Genomic DNA, 25542 nt, shown 5'->3' on the forward strand with positions numbered 1-25542 from the left:
AGCTGGAACACTTTAAGTGTAGAAAACTCAATGTCATGACTTTTTCAAATGGGTTGGACTTGATTAATGCTGCGTAGCGCTTCCAGTTTCAGATCAGCTGTAGATTCCACCATGCCTCTGTTTTCTGTCAAGTTTCTCTTCCAAGGAAACTTTTATTTCACAATACTTGACAGTGCTGCTGTATTTGAAAGTGGAGCTTGTCAGATAATACAGTGTGATCTAGAGCTTTAAAAGCGCTGTAGCTAGTGGAACTTTGTTTTATCAGTTCAAAAGCCTCATCTATTAGTAAAGGAATAGTCTCTAACAAGACAGAATGGGTCAGAGAACATGCACAGTGCCTATAAGCCAGTGTACTTGCAACAAACTTAGCAAGACTCTGCTTCCATGAGAGCTGTGGAATACAGTTGTTAGTGAAGCTGAGTGCTGGAGAATCTCAAAGGTTCCTGGCTTCTGAGTGCTTCATCTCTTCAGTCAAACAGTGCACGACTGAAGTACTGTAGCTGGCACTGAGAGCTGTCTCTGCTCCGTAGCCGTCCTGAACGTCTGGGGGTTATCCAAAATCAGAGCGGTGAATTAAATTACGTGTTCAGCCCAGATCTGCTCTGGTGCAGTCTTGCTTGGGCAGGCTGATAGTCATCTTGCTTAAGCCGGTTAATTCGGTTGGCTCCAATGGAGCTGAATACTTACTTGCAATACTTAGTTGCAGGTAATAAATATGACTTGGATATCAGGTTTGGTGAGGTGACCAGGCAGGTGAACAAGAGCAGAAGTAGGAGTCTAATTCCTTTTCCTTGCTAAGTATGCTTTTACTATTTTTTTTCTTTTTTTTTTTTTTCTTTTTTTGGCATAATATACTGAGAAACAAAGTCCTGCTGCTCAGTTCAATTGATTGTTTGCAGATGAGCTGCAAACCTCTGTTTTATTTTCGTGAAACATTGTGAAGGCTTAATGTAATAACAAAAAGAGAGAAAGAACTCAGTCTGTTGCTACATTACTGTGCCAGGAAATGGTCTTTCTTCTCTCAGCAGTTGTGTAGCTGCTCCAGCCATGGCGTGATGTAGCTTTACTTTTTTAATGATGGCTTTGTTTAGGTTATCCTTTTAACCAATGGTTTTGGCATGCTTCAAAAAAAGAAAGCAAGAAAACACTTATCCTTTAGGGGATCTTGCTGCAATATTCTGCTTTGGCTAAACTTCAGGACTGCAAACATTTATAAAAATTTAATGGGCAAGTCTTCATGTGTGCCACAGTGAAAGCCATCTGAAGTGTGTTGAGTTTGCAAGTAGTTATTCACAGGGCTGAAGCTTTGCCAAGGGATAGCACCTTCTGTATGTTGGAATAGTTTCAGGTTGTTCTGTGCATTTCTGGCTGGAATGATTCCTACCTGTAGTAGAGGACATGAGTTCTCTACTGCATTTTATTAATCTTTATATTTTTAACTTTTATTCTTGCAAGTAAATATAAATCTGTCAGTCTTCAGCATATATGGGCGAAGTCATATAGCTTTGGGGATGCAGTTTGCAGCCTTTTTTATCCAGTTTTTCTACTCTACAGGTAGACTTCTATGTAAGTATTTGTTTCTCATTTGTAATATGAGATAGGCACTTAGTTTGATTTTAAATGTGATAACAATGGTACAGCTATATACATGATTTCTCTAAGCTCTTTCTCACTGCTATTAAAGCATAATTTCAAGATGAAAGTGTAGAGTTGCAGATTGGTTTTAGGGCAAAGACTTATTTGAATATAGAATTTTCCTCTATTTACCCCTTTCTATTGGCTTTTTTTTTTTTTTTTTTTTTTTTTTTTTTTTTTTTTTACAATTAAAATGAAATTTCTCCCTTACAAACAGAAAAAATGACTTGAACAGGGCTGCAAATAAATAAACTAATGATTGGAGCTGATACGTTGGTTTTGTAGTGCTCCTTAGGATGGGTATTATTTCCATGTTGGTGCCCTGCTGATCTGGCATCTTTTTGTCCCAGCAGTGCTGTGTACAGGCAAGAACTGCACAGTTAAACAAGGCTATAGGAGGGTTAACTTGTGACAGCACTGTATTTATGTGTGTAGTTTAGACTTTGTGCCTGGGACACGTAATTCACACGCTTCCTTCAGTAAAATGCTGAAGGTGCAGAATGACTTCAGACTTTCGACTACAACAGTGACTGTGAAGCCAGAGAAAGTCATCTTTGCTTTGTTTAGAGAAGATATGTTACTTTTACAACTGGCTTTAAGGTTGCCAAAGCCTGCTAAGTCTGAGTAGTGACTTCCTAATGCGTGTGATGTGGCTGCTGTGGCTGTTTGTACCTCTGCCTTACAGCATTCTGCTTCTCTGTGCATGGCTGACACGGCATCCCCTAAGTAGCAGAGTAACTAATAAAGCTTGCAAACTGTGAGCAGGACTTCTGCAAACCTTTACGAGTGCACGTGACTGAAGCACTGATGTGCTCCATGTGAACAGCTGTTAGAGATTTGAAGAGAAATTCATGAACAATGTCAGTCCTGAGGGGGCTGGTCTGTCCTGAAGAACTTGCAAAGAGTTATTTCTGAAGAGCCAGATTTCTGGCAATTAATCAGTCTGTACTTAAACAGCTGGCTATTAAAAGACAAGTGAAATAGCTCTTCCATACTAAAAAAGCTAATGCTTCAAAAGCAGGACTTAACGTTTCTTTGGTATACTTGAGGACAGATGCCCAAGCAATAACGTATCAGATGCTGATAAGAATTTCTGAGGTGCACGCAGGGTCAAAGTTGAGTCTTCTCTCAAGCTGATTCTCAAGGTTCAGGAAGGAAGAAGTCTGTAGTATATTAACAAATCATTTTGGTTCATAAATGACTGGTTGCTGTAAGCCATATGAAATTGTTTCCAAACTCTGTAAAGTACTGCTGTGTCAACTGTTACCAGTTATAAATGACCTGGTCAGATTTCTGCCAAAACTGCAGCTCATTGTGGCTCTTTTTGGTGCATGTGCTCTGCAGTTTTGCCTGAATGCAAAGGCTTTTCTGTGAGAGAGAGAGAGTGAGTAATCCTGCACTGCTTACAGTCCTCCTCTCAAAGCACGCATGCATCTTGTAAAACCAAAGCCATTGCTAGAAGTGAATTTGCCAATGTAAGGTATTTTGCATTTGTCTCTGTGTGTCTGAGTAATGCACGAAAAGGTAAAGAGATGTGAGTTTTCTTTCATGGATGATCTTATTCAGACCTGTAGCCTAATCTGTAACTGCTCAACTGCAACTGGTGTGAGGCTTCTTCAGGCAAATCTGAAGTATCCAGAGTCTTAGCTAGGATGCAGCTTTAACATGCATTTCTTGTGGTGGTGGTGGGTTTGGTTGGTTTTTTTTGTTTTGTTTTTCCAGAAGACTTTCTTGAGTTGTGTTGCTTGAAAACATTTTGTGGGAGATAGGTAAACCCGCATTGGATGATGAGAAATATACTGAGCTTGTGCCCCCAGATCTCAGTTCTACAAATATTTCCAGTTTCTAGGCCATTTGTTGTATGCTTGCTTTCAGACAGAATTCCACTGTCTTCAGGTGATCAAAGAAGAACTTGTTTGTCTTCAGGAGCGCCTTCCTCACTGGTAGAATTAAGAAGAGTCAAATTGCTGTCTCGCTAATGTAATTTCATTAGAGTGAGTGATGTGACTGGCCATCCTGGTAAATGCAAGGGCAGGCCACGAGGCTGCCTGCTGAGTGGTTAGATGCTGTGTAGCTATGAGTGCACACTGACTGCTGCTGGAAAGCGTTCTGGGTGCTTCTGAAAAACAGGTCCTGTGTGACCCAAACACTTGAAAATATTTTGCCTTTTGAGGACTTACTGGTGAGTGTGCTAACTCAAAAGAAAGCACTTGCCTTATTCAGCTGGATAGTCTCTTTTATTTGAAGGTCACATTTTTCTTTGTAGATAGCCAGTTGTAAACCTGAGTTATAGTTGACAGTTTCAAGGTACCTTCACATTCAAGTGTTAAACACAACTAAGAGCTATACTGTCAGGTCAAAGTCACTTAAGTGTTTGTAGAAGTATGATTTCTACTCTTAATCTCTTTGGTTTAGTCATTGTTTGGCTTTTTTTTTTTTTTGTGAGTATGCACAGTAATACCAGAAGTTCTATCTGAGAAGACTATCCATAATACTTTAGTGGTTGTGTTTTTGAGGCCACAGTTATTCCCACCATACCAGCATTGCTGTAATAGTATTTTCTTTCTTTCTTGTTGAAATTTCAGGAAAAAGCTTGAAGGTTTTGTTCCTCTCTGTGCTCTGTCCCTCCACAAAGTTGTGCTTGAATTGTTGCTGCACAGAGAGTGGTGGAAAAGAATCAAGAGCACCTACCAGCTCTTGCTTTGTACATGTGGACAGTACTCTGGATTCCTATATCAACTTAAGGGTAAAATTTAGGGAGGGAATTCCTAGCACTGACTTCTTACCAGTACTGGAGAATGACCTGTGTATTGCTGTTGGTGCCCCTGTAGAGGTGAACGAATGGCTGTTGCATCCTCTCGAGTGCAACTGCCTATTTTTATAAGCAGCAAACCTCTTAGCCAAATTGGATTAGAAGTGTAGGAAGTATTGCTCCTCCTTAAATATAGATAAGGAGGAAAAAAATGTATTATCAAATAGCATGAGTTTTTTTTTTTTTTTCCCCTGAGCCATTACAAAGTGGGAACTGGTAAGTGATCCAAAGAAACATGAGGAGGTGGAGAAACTGGAAATGTGGTCTGTTTGCACTGCTGGCTGTAGAAGGATAGTAACATGAAAAGAAGTTCATAAAATTAGTTTTGTATTTATGTAAAGCTACAAGTGTTAGCATAGAAGCTTTCTAACCTTGTTTGTCGAGATACAGCTTTTAATGTATTTAGAAATACTGAAATATAGCTTTATTAGGAACTTCTATGCGTGAAGAAACCAATTCTTTTCTCTCAGATCCTTGCTTAATGTATCCTTTCTTCTGCACCTGATCTCATATGACCTGATTTAAAATATTCCTAGAAAGACATACTTAAATGTCAGAAATATGGGAAACTGCAGCCCAACCAGCCATTTAACTTGTGTGTGGGGCTGCAGTATGTGCTGTCAGGCCACTGTGGAACATTGATGCTGGGCTTGCAGGGGGTAGGCAGACCTCTGACATCCATCCAGAGGTATGTAGGTCACACGCTTTTATATGTAAATGCTGGAGGTGATATGTTTAGGAAGAGATGTGTTTTGTACCTTACATGAAGGCTGTTGGAAGCTTGAAGAGAAGGAGGAATAGAGTAAGATGGTACATTAATTAGCTGTAAGTTACCAAATATTCATGCGTGAGCTACAAACTTGGAATGTTCTTGTGCAAGAATGGAGATTATCCAACATGTCTGTTTGTTGTTTGTTTTACTGGAACAACAAATGAACTTACAGTTGAAACGGTGAGTGTCAGGAGTGTAATAACAGGGTGATGAGAAATTAAGAATAAAGCAGAGGGAAACTGTTGGAAGAACTTGACTTTCATACTTCACAGCTTCTCAAAGTGAAAAATTATATGCCTTGTTTTAAGATAGTCATTTGTGTAATGTGGGAGTTGAATAGAAACTGTACTGAATAGTTTTTAAACTCTGTCCATCCTAAGATTCACTGGAAAGTGGGTTTGGAGAGTCAACATCTCATAGCTGAATTTCTATAACTGAATATTTTTATCTTTTTTTGGTCTACATGAAATGTTTTTTTCATGCTAAAAGTGAAGCAAAGATGTGTGAACGCTTCTAGCAACATGCTCTCTGAACTTTCTCTGAAGAAGTCTCTGATCAAACAATCTCACTTGGTGGGAATGAAAACTTTCAGGTATTGCAGGTTCAACTAGTCCTGCTAGCAGGTACCTTTAAGTTTTGCAAGCAGGAAAAATACATCGTGGAAATGAATTTGAATTGGAACTCTGTTTCTTAATCTAGAGAAACTAATACCTGAAGCTCAGTGAATCGAAGTTCTGCTCTTCAAAGAACTCAGAACTACTACAAAGTTCTTTGAGGAAGTACTTGTCCATACCCGATGTTAATTGAATTTGCAGATATGGCGTTTAATTTGCAAGGTTTTCAACATCCAGAATGGTTCCTGGAGAATTAAAAAACCAAACAAAAAAACAAAGACCCCTCGAGGTTACTTTCTTGGATAGAAGCCCAGTGCAACTGCATCTGTATGCTTCTGACTTAGCAAACTGCTTACATGACCTTTTGGGAAAGTAATGTTCTCTTCAGTATTAACTCTTCTGCCTTGGATTTTGGGAATCCAGCACTTCAGATATTTCAGACCGTTCTTGAGAGGCCAGATGAAGGGCAGTCTCAAGAGCAGGTCAAATCCAAAATGTCTTACTTGAGCAGTGATTGCTGCGAATAAAGTTCTGTGATGCCAGTGCTTGCACAGTTACATGGAACACACTTTTCTTGAAGTGACTGTAAAACACAGGATGTTGTGGGTATTATCCTTTCAAATGCATAATTAGCCCACACAGTCTTTGGTGTGTCTACAGTGAGCTCTCTACAGTAGTTCTTGCTAAACATTTTGCTTCAGGCAAATGGTGAAACAAACTGGCATAGGAAGGCTGTCAACAAAGATGAAGCTCCAGATTGGTTTGGAAGTCATCTTTCATCTGCAGTTCTCTGCCATTCAATATGTTTTTCCTATTTCCCAAGGGAAGGCATGTCTTGAGGGGCCATTTCATGCTTAAAGCTCACAGTCTCTTGCTGTAATAACTTGACATCGGGGAAATGAGCTTCTGCTCTGAGCAGGAGGTTGGACTAAATGGCATCTTGAGGTCCTGGATTATCTTGTGATTCTGTGAAGTTCCTCATAAGAAAGAGATAAACTCAACCTTTTGGGAACATATAGGCATTGTTCTGATTTTTGGTGCATAGTGAAGAAGGGGAAAGTTGACAAACCTGTAATACCAGATGGCTTATTTGAGGGAGACCTGAATTTAAAATCTCTTAGGATTCTCTTGTTTTGAACCTCAGACAGAAAATATTTTTAATATCATTGGAGACTTTTGGAGTTAGCTTTTGTTTTTATATTTTACATCATATCATTCCATCTAGAATCAGCTTAGAATTAGAACTAGGATTAATTCTTGACTGGCTGTTCTGTCAGTAGTCCTGCAACCTGCAGGTGTTTCTTCAGTGCTGCTGGAGGTTCCTTCAGCTTACAGTAAGAGTAACTGAAATACGTTGTCAGTCCAATGGTGAGTAATCTAGAAGCACTCTTTATGGTGGGGTCTCTCCCCAGGGGGAATTTGGAAGTACTGAACAGATAGAGTGCCAAAGGGCCACGTGTGCCTGCTAAAACAGAAACCAGTCTTGACAGAGAGGGCCAGTTATGCTTTTGGTCTGCAAGATGGAATATGCATTGATGGTAACGTGCTGTACTTAAATCAACGAAGGGCGTTCCTGGTTCACCTCAGGAGGAGGCACACACATTTCTAAGAGTGGAATAGGACTTCATAAGAGGTGCGTGTTATGCTCAGCCAATATGACTCAAGCCATGGGAAATGCTTCTTGCAGTGTGATTTATAGCTTCTGTGACTAGGTTCTTGCAGCTTCAGCAATGGATTGCTCCACAGTTGCCTAAGACACACCACGGCTGTTGGATGACCACCGTTGTAGATACGGCAGATCTTTTTGGAAGGAGAGTTTAACTCAAGATTCTATTTGGGGCTCTTTTACTTGCTGTCCTGCAAATCTAATTATCCTCTCCTGACCCCTTCCAGAAGTGGTCAGTATGGTTCATAAAGCTGCACCATCTACCCTTCACATTAAAACAGCATGAGATAGAGCAAAGCGTTCTCTGAACACTCTAACAATGGACCTTTGTTTGCTTGGCCCTTGAAAGAATTTTCTTCTTGCCATTAGGCACCACTCAGTAGTGCAGGGAATTAGGTCATTTCCTTCCCTCCTCCTCTTCCTGCAGATTACTCGATTAACATTTCTATTGTATACTCTTAATTAGCATGTTCTTGGCTTCGGGCTGCTTTCACCCCTTAATCTCCTTAAAACACTGTAGTATGACTTTATTAACTATATAACATGGGAATTCCTTGCGCAGATGGTGTAACACAATGAAAGATTAATGGGACTGGTAAGCCGGTAATCTTCCATCCTTTCTTTTTACCCTGTATACCCGTAATGGAGCCAATACTTTCCAGTGCATGGGAATTGTCTTTTTTGGAGTATCATCAGCTCTGATCATAGCTCAGTCTCTGACTCCATGGGAAACAGAGGTAAGGTGGTGGATAGTGCATGTTTGGCATTCAGTGTTGAATGTATTTCCCCTTGGGGCTGCTACAGACCTTGTTCTTCCAAGTTTTTGCTCTTACTGTTTTCTGTAGTCCCCTTTTCCTCATTATCTTATGTGCAATGATTTTGAGCATTTATCCTCTGTTGGGCTTTAGTTTCACTCCCTGTCTATTTACTTAAATAAAATTATCGACAGTCATGTGTTTAAAATGTCTTTTTTGAAGCATTAGGATCAGGTGAACTCTGAGATGAGACATTTTCTACTCTGCTTTCTCAGCTGTCCACATGTTAGTGGACATAGCATTGCCCTTTATCCATGACTGCAAGTCTGTCTTTTTTAACGTACAGGTAGAAATACATTCCTCTTAAAAGCTCATTTTGAATGTCATGTGGAATCACGTAATCATATCAAACTGTACAGCATCTGCTTGTGAGTCAGATAGAAGAACATGACGATTACAGCCCTTTTTCTTTAACGGCTTCAAGAAAAGAACCTCCCCTGCATTTAAGCATCACTTCATGAAATTAGCAATGATATCTTGGGCTGCAGATTTCATTGTTTTGATCTAGAATGGTTGGCAGCATCTCTTTTTTGGGGGAAGTCAGAGCGTGCCTGGTGAGAGCACACAAGGCATTTGCTTCCAGTCTTCGAAGCAGAGCACAGTTCTTATTTGAAGTAGAAGTCATTAGACCTTCTCTTAATAGGAGTCAAGAACAGAGGAGAGAAGAGCATGGCTAATGAATAAACACAGGCAAGGAAATGGTATTTTAGAACTCAGGGTGAGGTTTTTGTCCAGCCACTTAAGTGTGCTGGAGTGAAATAAACCCAGATCGCCCCCTGCTTTAAGTTAGAGCATGATGAGCTGTGAAAAGGGAATTGTGAAGCGTATGGCTGCTAGAAGACTATCCTCAGGAATAGGTCATAGATAACGGGGGGTAGGTGGGATGTAGGGATGTTAATGGGGGTTGTTACCTGTGGGAGGCTGGGTTGACCAAGTAGAAGATACATCCAAACCTGCAGTTGCTCATTCTCCAGCTTTTATGGCTGCAGCATGAGGTAATCCACAGGTTTATAAACCTGGGCTCTGTTAAATGAAGAAAGAAAATAAAGCTCTTGGAAGCCAATTAACATTAAGTTCAGCTTTTCAGACTGAACTCTTTTGAAGCAGTGCTACTCGAGCCTTGTGACCTTTGTGAGAAAAGTAATCCAATCTAGAAATGTTTGTCAATGTAACTGATCACTGCAGTTAAATGAATGCGCTGCTACAGAGCACCTTTTGTATCTTTTGTTGCCATGCCTGTATGTGTAGCGCTGCCAATGCAGTTATGATGTTTTAGGGATTGCTTGTTTGTTTTTTGAACAGCCATCATTAATATTAAAGCTCTTAGCCTTATGCGGGCCAGGGCAAAGTGTAAAATGCTTGAAGATGATTGGGATTAGACAGCTCTTCCACCATAACGCAAGGTGCCATTTGAAGGCTTTACTTCATTTTTTATCACTGGAAAGGCTAGGCTTGTGCACCACAAGAGTGAGAGCACTGATTTTGGCAGCGGAATGGGAGAGAGGGACCAAGTTTGAACCTCAGGATGTGGTTCAATGAGTCGCTGCCTTTACTGATGAGATTCACTTGGAGGGTTCTGATCTTGTCGCTGGCATTGGTGCAGCTTGTTTATAGAGTTAACTCACAAATGGATTTAAGAAATAATTTGAGTTAAAGTAGTTGGAGTCTGTGTGGATTTTTTTTTTTTTAATCACTTTATCAGTTTGGTAATCTGATAGCTGTGATAATGGCCATGCCATCTGAGAGCAGTATTGAGCAGCATGTGCTCTTTGGTGGCCAGAAGCCGAGAGCAAAGTGGGAATGATAGAATTTGCACATTGGTGCTTCTTCAAAGTGCTTCTCTGTGCTTGGTGATTATGACTCAGTCACTTCTGCTGTGCTTAGTAATCCATGATGGGGTGGGAGGGAGCATCGTTGAGCCTCCAAACAGCTTTATTATCCAGAATATCTCTGTGGCAGGGAGTTCTGAAGTTTAGTTTTTCAAGTGACAAGATCATGTACCAGCACAGCCTTACAGTATTACTTTGAGGAAGGTTAGCTGCGGAGTACAGGTGGAGGAGAGAGGAAAAAATCCTAAGCATTGACCTCATTCTCAGCAGTGAAGCTTACATATATGGAGTTGCAACTTGTGCTGCATTACAGCATTATGAACCGAAAGGTAGTTTGGCAGTGCTTAGCTCTGGGTGCTCCCATCTAATGCACCTCCCCATCATGCCTTCAGTTCTGCTGCTACAGCTGTTTGCACAGCCGTGCTGTGAGCTGAATTGGGAAACAGATCCAGCTGAAAAACAATAAAGCGGGTAAAGGAACTTTTGAAAATGCAGACAGCTTTGCTGTGAAGCAGATCAAGTAAACCAATCCATGAAGCTGTGCTTGCAAAATTGCAGTGGTGAGCTGTGCTATTGGAAAAAGCAGCAGAAATATCATCAACAAACTTGTTTGAAAAACAGACAAAATCCACCAACTCTTTTAAACAAAAATATCAGCAGCCTGGGGGGCCTGATGGATGAAAAACTTAACATGAACCAGCAGTGTGCTCTTGCAGCTTGGAAAGAAAGCAAATGGAATCCTGGGCTCCATCAGAAGGGGGTGGCCAGCAGGGACAGGGAGGCGATTGTCCCTCCCTACTCTGCTCTTGTGAGGCCTCATCCTCAGTGCTGTATCCAGGTCTGGAGCCCCCCATACAAGAAGGACAGGGAGCTGCTGGAGAGGGTGCAGAAAAGAGCCACAGAGATGATCAGGGGACTGGAGCACCTCCCCTACGAAGACAGGCTGAGGGAGCTGGGCTTGTTTAGCCTGGGGAAGAGAAGGCTGCAGGGTGACCTCATTGCAGCCTTTCAGTACCTAAAGGGAGCCTACAGACAGGAGGGGAATCAACTCTTTGAAAGGGTAGATAACTGCAGGACAAGGGGAAATGGTTTGAAGTTGAGGGAGGGAAGATTTAGGTTGGATGTCAGGGGGAAGTTCTTTACAGAGAGATTGGTAAGGTGTTGGAGCAGCTGCCCAGAGAGGCTGTGGATGCCCCGTCCCTGGAGGTGTTGAATGGGGCCCTGGGCAGCCTGGTCTGATATTAAATGGGGAGGTTGGTGGCCCTGTATGTGGCAGGGGGGTTGTAGATTTGTGATCCTTGAGGTCCCTTCCTGTCCTGCCCAGTGCGGCGATTCTGTAGCACAGACAGGTTTGGTTATGCCAGTCATCAGCCTGAGTGCGCCTCATTTGAGCCAGGGTAACTGTGTAACTGCTTAGTTCATCGCGACTACATTGTAAAACGATGTAAATGTTTAACTGCTGCGCTGGATCTTACAGCAGAGGAAGAAGGTTGGCTTGATCAGTTCTGTGAGGTGGTGACTTGGAAGCTGTTGTAACTCAGTCACCATTTTACGCTTCGGGCATTTAAATGATCCAACCCAGTGGCTTGATGCAGTGATTTCAGAACCTGATCTGGTGCATGCAGATTTACCTTTCTGGATGTGCGTCCTGTAGGAACGAGCTGTTGCAGCAGCATTGGCCAGATGAGTCCAATATCCAAAAGCAGCTGTGTGCAGGTATGTTGTGCATTCAGGACTACGAGTAGCTAAAACCAGGCTCGCAATACCTGAAGACTTACTTCTGTTTTAATTCTTAGTGTATTAAGAAATTGCTTTGTGTAGGAGGTGAGAAAAGCTAGCTGGGCTAATAAGTGATGATTTAAATGAAAAAGAAAGGTATAGCATGCACGGGTACAGTTATGTAAGAGGAGCTGAGAAGGAAATAGAACAGTGATTCTCAGCCTAAACTGAAGAACTGCTGGGGAACTGGGCTGCAGGATAGCTTTCAACACACCCTCTAGTTCCTTTTTTCCTTTTTGGGGCTGGAGAGTGATGAATTTATGGCATGACAAGCAGGATGCAGGCTGTGACTTCAGCCAATGGTGCGCAGCGCGGTGGTGTTTACCTAGCTGACGTAAGGCAGGGCCAGCCCCTGTTTAGTCAGAATGCTTACCCACTGCCGAAGTAAAAGCACACAGCAGAGGCACTCAGTCTGACAGTTGCTGGGATTTAAGTTGGTGGATTTTGTCTGTCTTTTAAAGAAGATACAAGATTTTTTTTTCTTCTCCACGGAGTAGAAATCTTGAAAGAACAGAAGAATACTGGTAAGTTCCCTCTGTGCCATCTCTTGTATGTTCTAACGTTGTGTTTCAGTCTTTTGTAATAGCCTCCTCAGTTGCATGGTTCTCCAAAAGGCACCTGAAAGTCAGTTTGGTGATGTGGCTGAGGGGAAATCTGAGAGCAGGCAACGTTTATGGGCTGCTTCCCCACCTCAGATAGGAAGAGATGCTCAAAGCGCTGCTTGTTCAGAAGGAGTCAGTTGCTTCTCATTTGCAGGTACAGAGCAAGATGCCTATTACAAAATTGTACCAAGGGGGATTTCTCACAGAGCTGTTAAATGTCACTGTTGCCTAAACCGAAAGAGGCTTCAGTGCAATTGTAACTCTGATGTTTGCAAGGTGAAATGATAGGCTGTGTGGAAAAGCTTTAGCGTAATACAAGCATCTGTGTAGCTGCTGTTTTGGTGCACAAACTGCCTCGTCAGGAAGTCAGAAGCTCAGAAAGCAAAACAGTAATGTTCAGGTCTGTGGAGCAAGATGTCATTGTGGTTTTGTGCAAGTGCAGGGTTCTCAGCTACTTCAGGTGCACTGTACAGTAGGTGTCCTGTGCTCAACCATCAAAGCGTAACAAGCTCCATCTGTTTGTGTAATGGCCCTTTTAAAAATGGAACACCTATATTTTGGTACAAACTCTTAATCTGTACGGGGAAGTTGAATTGCTGCGAATGTTGAGACTACTTATTTTTGAGGTAATAGTGTGTAATTTGTCTGAGGGCAGTGAGGAGCGGGGATTCTAAGGGATCCTGAGTGCAGAGCTCCGTGTCAAACCATTAGACTTTACTTCTCCCACTTCATACTGGCACTGTACAAAGTTTTTCATTTCCTGCTTCTACTTTGACCAAGCACTCTGAAGATATAAATAGACAGTGCCGTGGTTAATGAGCACATAACATTGTTTTATCAGCATGCCTGTTATACTGTTTTATGGCTTGTATAAATGATTTCATACTCAGATTTTCAAATAAAAAACCTCCCTTTTTGAAATTATACAGAGTATGTAGTAACTATCACAGTGCAAGTGCAACCAATCTGCAAGCTGATCTTTGTAAGTAGCTTGTACAAATAACTTTTGTCTGGTGGCTCAGCCAACACAGCCAGTGCATCCTGCAGTTAGTTACTCTAGTGCTCAGAGTATTAAGAAAGGAAAGCTTTCTTAATAGTAACCAGTAAGTTAACACTGAGCTTATATGCTTTGTCACTGGTTTCTGACAGCTGACTTGGTGCACATGGGTGATAAGGGTGCGTGGAAAGGCACCAATTTCACTGGTAAAGAGCCTTTTCTTGCTAATTAAGGTTATGGATAATATTGCAGTGACAGCTTTAAAATAGCCACCCTGTGCTAAAAGACAAATGTTTTCAGCTTCCCACACGCAGTCTGAATTACATCAGCTATAATCTGTAGGAGGATATCATGGTTTCCTCAAGGGAGGATCAGCTGTTACTTTTCGTAGCTGAAAAAAATGCTGGATTTTTTTTGGGGGGGGGAATATTTTCAGAATTGATTTTTGTCAGACTGCTAAGTTGGATCATTAGCTGTTACATAACTCCTTCAGTTTTAATATGCCTGACCCCGCTCTGATCCCATCAGTGGCAATTCAGAATAACGCAACTGAAGGTAGCAGAGGTCTGATTGAAATCAGGCCTCTGTACTTAGATTTTCCATCTTCTGAAGAAGAACATGATTTTTGAGCACCATCATGAAGTACAAGTTTTCATATAGGCACCTATAATAGAAGCCTTGTTCTAAAATGTTTGCCTGAACAAGTGCTTGTACTCTCAGTATTGTTTCTGAGCTTCATAAAATTGCTAAGAGCTGCTTTGGTTTGCCTCTGTGATGGAAGCAGCACTTGAGGCAGCACGCTGTATAGCAACCTAACTAAATTGCTGTTTCTCTCACTGGAAAAGGTTGGCTGTAGTCTTGGTGCACAGTGGTAGATATGCTTTTGTGTGTCAAATTAATGCCCTTTTGGAGTTATCTACAGGCAATATGGTTTTTTTCCCGCGTGCTAAGACTCCTGTATGACATGTTTCCAGGATGACCAGCCTACCAACAGCAGATGCTGGTGATAAAAAGATGCTTTCATTCTGTTTAGGAGAATGAAAAATCCCTGCATTGAGACTTCACTGATGTTTTCAAGACAGAGCAGCAGACAGTTGTTTGCACTGTTTTGTGCTTGGTATCCTAAGTGGGAGAGGCTGCTTCCTGGTTTCAGGATTTGGCCTTGTTGTCTTTTCAGTGCTTTTGTATCATAAAGTGCTCTTGTGTATATAGTGGATGACTAAGCTTATTCAGAGGTTAGAAAAAGCAGACAATATAGAGTAAGGAAAGGAAGCCATTCAAAAGCAGGTCTGGGCTAAATTTCCATGCTCCTGAGGCTTTTTCTGCACCTTTTTTTAGGTGCTTAAGCATTTCTTTTCCTAGAAAGGAGGGGAAAATTAATGACCCTACTGTAGAAAGGAAAAATAGCACTACTGATCTGAAGTGACAGTGCGACTTGAATACTTAACAGCTGTTTTGCTGTACCTTTCCCATGCATCTGCAGTGCTGTAGAAAGAATCTGACTGATCTAGAAAGTGAAATTTAATTAAACTTGCTGAACCTAAAGTTCCAGGTATGTGTGTGAAGGAAACATGAGCTTGTTTTCAACTGGGAACTGGGCGAAGAGTGGAAACTATGGCTTATAAACATGAAACACTCTCCTGTGACTTATGTGCTCTTTTTACTGGAGTGACTGCCTGGGTAAAAAATAAATAAATAGAAGCTTTTAAAAAGAAGTCAGTTGAAGGAGAGTAACTTCACAGCGATGATTTAACCATCTCATACAAGAAAGTGATTTCCTACTCTTTGCCTGCCCTCAGAGCCATAGTGGTGCAAGGAACTGATTCCTTGCTGCTCACACAGAAGAGTAGGGGCATTATCAGTATCAGGCAAGTGACACTAATTCCAAAGACAAGAACATCTGTTTCGGAAAACAGGCAGTCACTTTGAAACGTGACGACTTGTGAAGGTACTGATGTTTCAAGACTGAGGCACAAGCCACTCACACAGAGTGATTCTATGTGATGATCCAAAATGTGCTGCTACTCCTGTTATTTTGTGTGTAGTGCTGTAAACTACTGCACTAACAGCCGTGTTTCCAAATCCAGCAGCCTCGACTTCATAGAGCTTCTAATCAAGCAAGAAGCTGGTCTGCTGGAGATTGCTTCTTTTATATCTCTCCAGTTGCTTCTTGCCTCTCTGTTCTTTTGTGCTTGCAAACGTCTTCATCTTGAGGGACAAGCATTATACACCAGACCTCTTGTGTCATGGTTACCTTAACTTTGATGTTCCAGTCCTTTAAACGTACAAGTCAGGGTTTATCTTTGAAGGGTTAAGGAGCACTTGTGCTTTAGTTGGCTCTTGAGATGGCGCTGGGTTTCCTAAGATGAGGTTCTAGAACTAGAATTAGGTTGGGAGGTTGTGTGCTCCAGTCTCTCTGCTGTCTATGTGGGGCAGCCCTAGATCAGGTTATTCAGGGCTGTGTGCTGCTGAGCTTTCAGTATTTCCAATTCCTCCAGCAATGGAGATCTTGCAGCTGCTCAGGACTTTTTGTTTTACCCCTAATTGCTCATCATAATTTCCTGTGTTTGCAGCTTATTTGTTGCCTCCTATTTCCATCACTGCATACCTGTGAGAAGAGTTGCGTTATGTTTTATCCGTATCCTCCCTGACTTAAAGCAGAACTGCTGAGTGAAGAGCTGCATATGACAGTTGCAAGGGTTGTAAATGGAGAACTACAAATAGCAAACTGTATAAAAAATGAGTAGCTAAGCTGTCTTGTGCTTTATTTCTGTAAGGGAAAAAAAACCCCAAACCCTAGAATATGTAGATACAGAACATAATGATAATATAAAAATGGAAAAATATTCATCTTTTGCATCTGAATCAGCATATTTTTAATTTCCTCATTGACAGAGGACTTTTTATGCAATGTTTTTTTTTTTTTTTAATGCAGTATTTTAGAAAAGGGCTAGTCTGGCACTAGCTACAGTTGCTAACAGCCTATAATGCTGGCTCTGTGTTTAGAAAATGATGGTAATTTATTACAAAGAGACTTTTATTCTAGTATTTTTAGCTCACAGCAGAGTGTTTAATGAATCTCTGCTTGGACTCATTGAATTTATGTTCTCCCTTCCCCCTACTACGTTTTAACCATTAATATACTAGTATGCTTGCTGCAGTTTTAAAAACTGTTCTTGGTCTACTAAATAGCAAGCTTGTTCACAAGGTGCTGTGACCCAGTGCAAACAGGATTGGAAGGCTTTCTATAGAAGCCAGTACAGACTAATTATGAATGTAGTCTCATGATCAGGAAAGACAGAGGAATGATTGAACATAGCTGGTAAGTTAAAGCTGGTAGTTCAACCAAAATTCATTACATCTCTGGATTCCCCACTGGAAATGGTTTGTTCAGAGAGCGTAGGTTCTTGTAACTTGCCTCTGTTTTCATTCTCTTTTCATGTGCCCAAAGGCTTAAACCTTGAGGTAGTAAGTGAAGACAAATGTCAGATCATAGAGTGGCTTAGGTTGGAAGGGATCTTAAAGATCACCAAGCTCCAGCCCACCAGCTGAGGCAGGTCAAGCTGCCCATGGTCCCATCCAACGTGGCCTCAAACACCTCCAGGGGTCGGGGGGCATCACAGCATGATATGCCTCACCACATTCTGTGTAGGGAATTTCTTCCGAACATCTAACCTACGTTTCTCCTCTTACTTTAAAGCCGTTCCCCACTTTTCCTATTGCTGTCCGACCATGTAACAAATCAGTTTCCCTCCTGCTTATAAGGTCCTTTCAAGTACTTGGAGAATGCAGTGAGGTCTCTCCAGAGCCTCCTCCGGGCTGAATAAGTTCAGCTCCCTCAGCCTGTCTTCTTAGGAGTGGTTCTCCAGCCCTCTGAGCAACTCTGTGGCCCTCCTCTGGTCCTGCTCCCCCAACTCTACGTCTTTCCTGTACTCGGGGCCTCAGGCTTGGATGCAGTACTGCAGGTGGGTCCTCACAAGGATGGAGCAGAGGGGGACAGTCCCCTCCCTCACCTTGCTGCCACCCTCCGTTGATGCAGCCCAGGATGCTGTTGGCCTTCTGGTTCTCAAGTTCAGGTTCACACTGCTGTTCATATCCAACTTTTCATTGACCAGGACCTTCAAGTCCTTCTCTGTAGGACTCTTCTCAGTGAGTTCTTTTCCCAGTCTGTATGCACTGCCCCAACGCAAGTACAACCCCTTGCACTTGGCCTTGTTGAACATTATTAGGTTCACATGGGCACACTTCTCAAGTCTGTGGCATCCCTTCCTTCTGTTGTGTCAACTGCACTGCTCAGCTTGGTGTCATCAGCAAACTTGCTGAGGATGCATTCAATCCCATCGTCTGTCAGTGATAAGGAAGTTAAAGAGTGCCAGTCCCAAGATGGACTGCTGAAGGACTTGTGCCCCGACACCTGGACAAAGAGCTGTTGACCACAACCCTGACATTCCTAGCACAGATCCTGATGTTCAGTTAGACTTGAACTGATGTATGTATGTCTCTAAGTGGCTGAAGGCATGTTAGATTTGCAGTGCTTAGTGAGTCTGAGCCTGTTCATTATTACATGCTGCAGCAGCACATGGCTTGCTAGGTCTGTCTCCAGATTCAGAGACTGGTTTTTGAATGTTACAGGACAGAGGACAATGATAAGGCTTTTCCTTCTATACAAATGTTGTCAGAAGTATGTGGCTTGCTTTCTGCAATAGCAGCCTTTGCCCTGTGTGACTCAAGTGAGTATTTAAGAACAAAAAGGTTGGTAGGAAACTGGGTTTCCGTTCCTAAACCAAATTCAAAGTATGTTTTCAGTTTAGATGTCAACTCTTTCCACTCCCTCAAAACAACTACCCGTAGGATGACAATCATAGAATGGCTTGGGTTGGAACGGCCCGTAAAGATCATCTAGTTCTAACTCCCTGCTGTGGGCAGGGTTGCCAGCCATCTAACATGGCCTTTAGCAACTGCAGGGAGGGGGCATCCACAGCTTCTCTGGGCAAGCTGTTCCAATGCCTCATGCCATGCATGGCAGTATTGTGCAAGTTACCTTCCACAGTCTTTCTCCTGGCTGCAGAGAAACCAGTTTTAAGAACAACAAGGTGTTGTTTATGAGTTCTTCCTCTTCTATTTTCCTGCTTTAAGACTGAAAGATGCTAACTGGTACTCATCATATTTTTGTGCTAACAGCGAAGATGTGCTTGCTGAGCAGCACCTCTTAGCAATTCAAGTAGTGCCTTTTCTGATTATTTTGTGTGTGTGTGTGTGTGTGAGTGAAAGTTACTTTACTCACAAATTCTCTTTAGTTTTATAGTGGAGGACTGTGTTCAAGGATGTTGAAGGAGTTTTAAAGTAGTCTCTTGTTCTGGGACTATCCCAACGATGACAAATCCACTGATGGGCAGATACACCACTTCCAAATTAAAGGTCATGGCAAAAAACTAACTTGCTTGTCTTCAGTTCAAGCAGCCAGTTGCTCAGTTGTTCTTGGATACTACAGCACCAGGTTGACTTTTTGGTGTATTTAATTAGCTTTTCATAGCACTTCCATGAAGTCTAATGTAGTATTCTAGAAATAAAAGCCCGGCAAGTCATTCTGTAAGAACAAAAGACCCATTACTGTAAAACTTAGTGATTTCTTCCGGACAGCTCAAGAGCATTCTGTTCTGTAAGTTCCTGTATGCTGTATCCAGCTTTAAAAGATCCACAGGCCTTCTCTGTTTCAGGAGTGGGGTGGTTATCCTGTGGCCCAGTCGACTCATAACAAATGAGTTGCAACTGGAGTAGTCTTGTGAACCTCATAGGAAGAACGTGATCAGCATTTATCATTTCCAGGAGGAAAAAATGTCTTTGTTTTGAGTACAGTGCATTGGGCAGATCATACAGTGTGAGAAGTAGCTTTTGCATTGCATGGAATTGCTAAGGGGTTCTGAATTTGGTATGTGCCTGAACTGAAGTTACTGTGTTAGTAGTTAGAAGGGTGCAGCCTGTGGAGGTTCTGACATACTTGAGAAAAAAAATCAAGTTCTAGCATTCAAGCCATGTTTTTGAAAAATGTGGAAGCAAGCTGTTGTATCATTTGGAGCTCTGGAATTACATTTCTGGGACCTTCATTGAGTCAAATAAGAAGTGGGTTTCTGCTGTCTGTGCTGCTCCTGGAATAAACCTGCTTGGGTTTATTTAAATGTGAAACAACAACAAAGGAAGGAGCATTAGTGGGAGCTGAGTGTCAGATGCTTGACGCTTTCTTGTATTAAGACTTGTTGCACAGCTAAAGCAGGCACGTGAGCTTCTCTCCCTTTTTGATTTCTGCTCTGTCAGCTCTTAAGAAGAGGTCACTGGCCACCAATTTGGGTGGTGCTTTCAAGTAGAGTCTCCCTTAATTGTTCATGTGCAATTACTTTTACCAAGACTCAGAAGCTGCCTGACTTGGAGATGCCTTTTGTTTCTTTAGCTTTCCATGAAGTTGTTCACTCAGCTGGGGAAGTTTTTTGCACTAGTGTTAGAGACTAACATTATTTTTACTACTTGCCTCCTCCCTTTCTCTGTGTGAATTGATGAGCTCTTTTTTTTGAATGTAGAGTAGGATGGGTACTACTCAAGTCCTTTTCTGTCTTTTTTTGTGGCATTTACTGTGCTGCTTGCTAGTAGATGGCATTACAGATTTCATAGTGGTTCTTCTCAGTTGTTAAATGTTAATTCAAAGGACAGACACTGTGCTTTAGCAAAGAGATGTGAAGTGCTGCATGTGAATATGTGATGACCAAGTTGAAATTACTCCTATGTGGAGAAGATTGAAGTGAGTGCAAAAGACTGCTGTGGAGATTCAAGAGGAAAACAGGTTAATTGTTTAGGGAGGAGACGAAATCATTAGAAACCGGGTTTTGAAGACAACATGAGTAACTCTAACGCAAGGAAACTTTAAAGCAAAACAAATGCTGAAATACTGAATTTGATGGTACAAATACTTCACAAAAAATTATCTGTATATGAACATAAGGATATAGATTTCTACTGACTTAAGTAGAAATATTTGATGAAAATACATGCTGCTTATTACAAAATGAAAATACGGGAGAGCAGGCAGGAGACATGCTGTGTGGTAGTGCTCTACAGATCAGGTTTAGTAGGATGCACTCGTACATCTAGCAGTGGGTCAGGATTGTGATAACGTTACATGTGTGCTAAATGAAGGCTTTATTTAACTTACAGTTTCAAGTACTGCATAGTCCAGAGTACTCAGGTTGAGAGCAAGGAGAAAAAAAAATGGAGGAAAAAAGAATAAAGGTAGATGAAAGGTTTTGGTTTAGTCTTCTGCTGCAATGACTGCAGAACACAGCCAGAAGTTGGGAGAACAGTAAGATGTGTGTAGCCCTCCTGAGTACATGGGATAGCATTCAAGGGGGCATTAAGGAACATACTGATTTCTGAGATAACATTGTGGCTGGTTGCAAGTAGGGGGTCGGTCTGTCTGTGCTGAATGAGGAGGTGCTAGCTCGAGAAGGGCCACTGAAGGCCAGGTTCCTCCACGGTGGAGCAAAGAGAACTGAGGGTAGAGATGGGTCAGTGAAGGTGTCTTTGTTCCAGGTGCTGAACAAATGTGAGCAGGATGGTCACGTTTTCTTCTCTATTAGGGCATACGGTGGAGGGTGGAATGACACAGTGGTGTCTTTTCTGCATAACATCTACTTCCAGGCAGAAGAAAGCAGAAATACATCATTGTCACGATTAAAGTGGATGACAGGATATGAGAAATGTTGTGTGGGCCAAAAATGTTTGCTTGAATGGAAGGCAGAATATTAACAATCAGTTCATAACCAAAAGTGCAGAACTAAAAAGCTTAATGGTTTTATGAGTCCGTAAGAAAGCTTGGTCTGGAAGAACCAAGGGAATAGTCTTGTTTCTTTTAAGTGAAAGCTTCAAACGGGCTGCTGTCGGCTTTATTTGATATGAAACAAGTGCTGTGATGGGTACGCTTCCTCTGGAGCATCCTCCTCTTTGTAGGAGTTGGGTCAGTGTCTGGAAATGTTACTAGTGAGAAGGTGTAAAGAATGGTAGTATGCAGTGATCCTGAAAACAAAATAGGACCAAAATGTGCACTCCAGGAAACCACTCTCATAAAGAATTGCTCATAATTTTTACTGGAGATTTGTTTCAAACAGCTGTTTGCATCACTTCTCTCTCTGGTCAGGCACAGGTCACATTGCACACCCCAAATTCATATGGTAGACTCGATATGTAGTTGTATGACAACTTTCTCCAATCTGCCTACCCAGAACTTTTTTGGAAAGCTCTGAATCAGATACTTTCCATGAGAACTTGAAGCTCTTTGGTTAATGCACCAGTCTTGTTTTTCCTTTCAATTTGATCCTTATCAGATCCTGCTTCTTGATAGCTGAACAAAACATGCTCAGTGAAGCCATATACAATTTATACTAAAATTTTACTAGAATAAAGCATAAATGGAAACAGTGTTTTATCAAGGCTGAATGGGAATTTTCTAAAAACACTCATCTGCTCATGTAATTGTTGCAGGCAGCACAGCCTGAATTGATGAGTCTATGTGTGATTTTTTTAAAGTTATTTCAAGCAAAGCCAAAACATGGGAAGGCAGCAGGTGCAAAATAATGTACCTACTGTATCAGGAGGACCAAAAATAAGTGTGCAGGTTGGTGTAATTGATGGATTTGAGTCTCTTACACTTCATTTTCTTTATTTTTACAGGAAATAATGAAAAAAGTGTGCCACAACTCTTGATCAGTGACCTAAAGTTTGAGAAGAAGTCACTAGCTAAGCTCATGTTTTCTCCTGATCAAGAAAATCATCCATCAAAAGCACCGGTGAAGTATGGTGAATTGATCGTTTTGGGGTAAGTGTTTATGTTTGCTGGAAGTGAGAATGAAGGTAGAATTTCAGAGCATGCTTAAAGCAGTTATCTGCAGGTTGCTGAGAGAGGTGATGTTATCATGCTACCTCTCACTTTCATACTGTGTCTTGAACTCCTTTCATATTTTATCTAGCAGCATTGAAATGAATCCTTTCTACTTGTTGATAGTAGCTCTGAGATGAATCCTAGAGAGTATTCCTTGCTCTGCAGTCTTTGGGTGCATGTGCTGTAGTTCTGTAGGCATGTTTCAGTACTTCAGTTACCTATTATCAGATTTAAATACGTGTAACTAATTGGAGATCTGTACCTTTTTAATATTGTACTAGTTAAGAAGACTTTGTGTTTAGAATGAAATTTTATGTAGGTCTGCACCTCTTGACGTTGTACGGGAATATGGACTTCATTATTTTTCTGTCCTTTCTTTTATAGGTACAATGGATCACTCCCAAATGGAGATAGAGGAAGAAGAAAAAGTAGATTTGCTTTATTTAAAAGGCCCAAAGCAAACGGGGTGAAACCTAGCACTGTGCATATTGCCTGTACCCCTCAAGCAGCAAAGGTAAGCTTGATTAGCCAAGTAATAGCACCACCAGGGGGATGCAGTGCTGGACCAGTTGCTCACCAATGCAAGTGAGCTGATTGGTGACATCAGGACAGGGGGATGCCTGGACTGTAGTGACCATGCAGGGGTGAAATTTACTCTCGAGGGATATCAGGCAGGCAAAGAGTAAAATCAGGAAGCTTAATTTTAGGAAAGCCAAATTCTATTTCTTCAAGGATTTAGTTAACAAAACTCCCTGGGAATCAGTTCTCAAGGGTAAGAGAGTGGAACAGACCAGTCAGATCTTAAAGGAAGAAGGAAGCTTTCCTGTATGCATAAGAGCTCTCTATCACTGGGTGTAGGAAGGCAGAAAAGGAAGGCAATAGGCGGCATGACTGAACTGTGATGTGATCAAACTGGAGAGCAAGAAAAAAAACGCACAAGCAGTGGAGGCAGGACAGGTAACCAAGGAGGAGTATAGGGATACTGCTAGGTTGTATGTATAGGGTTGGTGTCAGGAACGCCAAAGTGCAACTGGAACTGGACTTGGCAAGGGGTGCAACAAAGGGTAAGAAAGGCTTCTATAGGTATGTAAACTGGAAAAGGAAAGTTCAGGAGGGTATACCCTCTCTGATGGGCTGCAGAGACAGGCTATTAACAGTGGACAAGAAGAAAGCTGAGATATCCAACAACACTTGTATTGGTCAACAGGCAACAGACTCTTTAGCGGGGTCTGTTGTGATAGGACAAGGGGAAATGACTTCAAACTAAAAGAGGGGAGGTACAGATTAGATGTAAGGAAGTTTTTTACAGTAAGGATAGTGAGGCACTGACACGGGTTGCCCAGGGAGCTGGTGGTGTCCTGTCCCTGGAGACCTTTGAGGTCAGGCTGGGCAGGTCTCTGAGCATCTGAGCTGTAAGAGTCCCTGTTCATTGCAGGGGTGTTGGACTAGATGGCCTCTAAGGGTCCTTTCCACTTAAAAAGATTCTAGGATTTGTGTGATTAAGTCTCGTTTCTGCTGGTGCTGTCTAAAGAATTCCAAGTGAAATCCATGCTGAGATGAAATAAAAAAAGCATGAAGTTCTGACTGTGAAAAGAATGATTCATGTTTATTCAAGGACTTTTGGTACCTGTCAGGTTTAGCAAGAAGCCATTCGCAGTCTTTGACATACCCAGAATGAAAAATGCTTGTTTTTGAAACACGAACACTCAAGGCCCAGTCCTGTCATGTAAAACCTTTTATTTTGTTTTCCCTCCAAATTTGCTACAGACATTTGTTTCAAATTTCCTGTGTTTGCACTCATTCGTGCTTTAGGGCTAAGCTTGCTTTGTATGAAGCTGGTTTTGGAATGATCCTTGATCAAAGCTCTGTTTGTACTTCCTACTCAGTCCAGTGGGTAGGAGTTCCCTGAGATGAGGTGGTTTGGCAGGGCACATTTTTTGTGGCTGGTAACCAAGTTCAGAGTTCCCTTTAAGAAGCAGTGAAGAAATGGCCTAAGTCCTGAAGTTGAGTTGTACTTCATGTCAAAACTCAGGCTATTATAGGTAAGGTATTACCATGAAATACTACTTTATTGTGGTGTTTCAAGTGTATTGCAATTATGTTCAGTAAGAAACAGATCACTTCCACTAATACCAGTGGAATTCAAGAATGAATAAACATTCTTAGTTATTTAGAGATATTCAGTATGTTCGAAATCAGGCCCGTGGACAAATTCAGTACAGTTAAATATTTGATTCTGAAAATAATTCAGTGCTTAGAAATATTGATTCCTAGTTTAATACTATGCTGATTGTTTATGGTCTTCAAGTAATAAGTGCTATCTGGAAGCACTTCACAGAAGTTTGTTTGTTCAGATAGTTTTAGTTTTGCTTATGAAGCACTGCATAAATCTCTAGAATGAAAATCTAAACTCACTGAAGCCTAGGTTACTTTGCTACAGCATGTGTAAACTGGGTAAGAATTGATAGCACTGCATGTAACTTCTTTGTCCATGTGGCTTATTAATCATCAGTGATTTTAATATGAACTCAGATATTTATTTATTTATTTATTTATTTATTTATAATGAATTCTGTAAGTTTTTATCACTTTGCTGTTGAGAAGTTCCGGCTGAATCCAGTTTCAGCCTTTGCACTCAGTTCTGTTCTTTGTGCCAAAGCCAGCTGTGCTTTAATATTAAGCATGACTAATAATCCGTCCTGATTACATTTATTTTGTGGCAGCGTGTGGTAAAGAGACCAGTTTGGTCTGTTGCTGAATCAATCCTACAGCTTTTTTTTAATGGTGAGGACTGGTTTTTGTCAAGTCTAACTACAGGTGTGTCACTAATGAGCATCGCACTTAATGTGTTCATTGAGCAGAAAAGAGCCTGGCTATGTTGCTGCTGTATTTAGTAGATTTATTGTTCACTAGTGCAGTAACTTGTCTCTTCTTTTCACAGGCAATAAGCAATAAGGACCAACACAGCATATCTTACACTTTGTCTCGGGCCCAGACAGTAGTAGTTGAATATACCCATGACAGCAACACAGACATGTTCCAGGTACGTGAATTAAGTGATACCAGAACGTATTCTCACCTGTGCTGGTTTCCAGTGA

The 25542-nt window shown here is 41.5% G+C and overlaps 1 protein-coding gene across 1 annotated transcript in view; it reads left to right on the forward strand.

Annotated features, from left to right (window-relative positions):
• PELI1 (pellino E3 ubiquitin protein ligase 1) overlaps positions 1-25542 on the forward strand; it is a gene marked incomplete at both ends in the record, with an annotated part of 30640 nt that overhangs the window by 1197 nt on the left and 3901 nt on the right. The window contains 3 exons of the mRNA XM_079550585.1: positions 22237-22381; positions 22829-22958; positions 25386-25487. Coding sequence (XP_079406711.1) covers positions 22237-22381; positions 22829-22958; positions 25386-25487 — 377 coding nt within the window. The remainder of the gene's footprint in view (positions 1-22236; positions 22382-22828; positions 22959-25385; positions 25488-25542) is intronic.

The sequence above is a fragment of the Tetrao urogallus genome (genome assembly GCF_951394365.1).
Source record: "Tetrao urogallus genome assembly, chromosome: 2".
NCBI classification, from domain to species: domain Eukaryota; kingdom Metazoa; phylum Chordata; class Aves; order Galliformes; family Phasianidae; genus Tetrao; species Tetrao urogallus.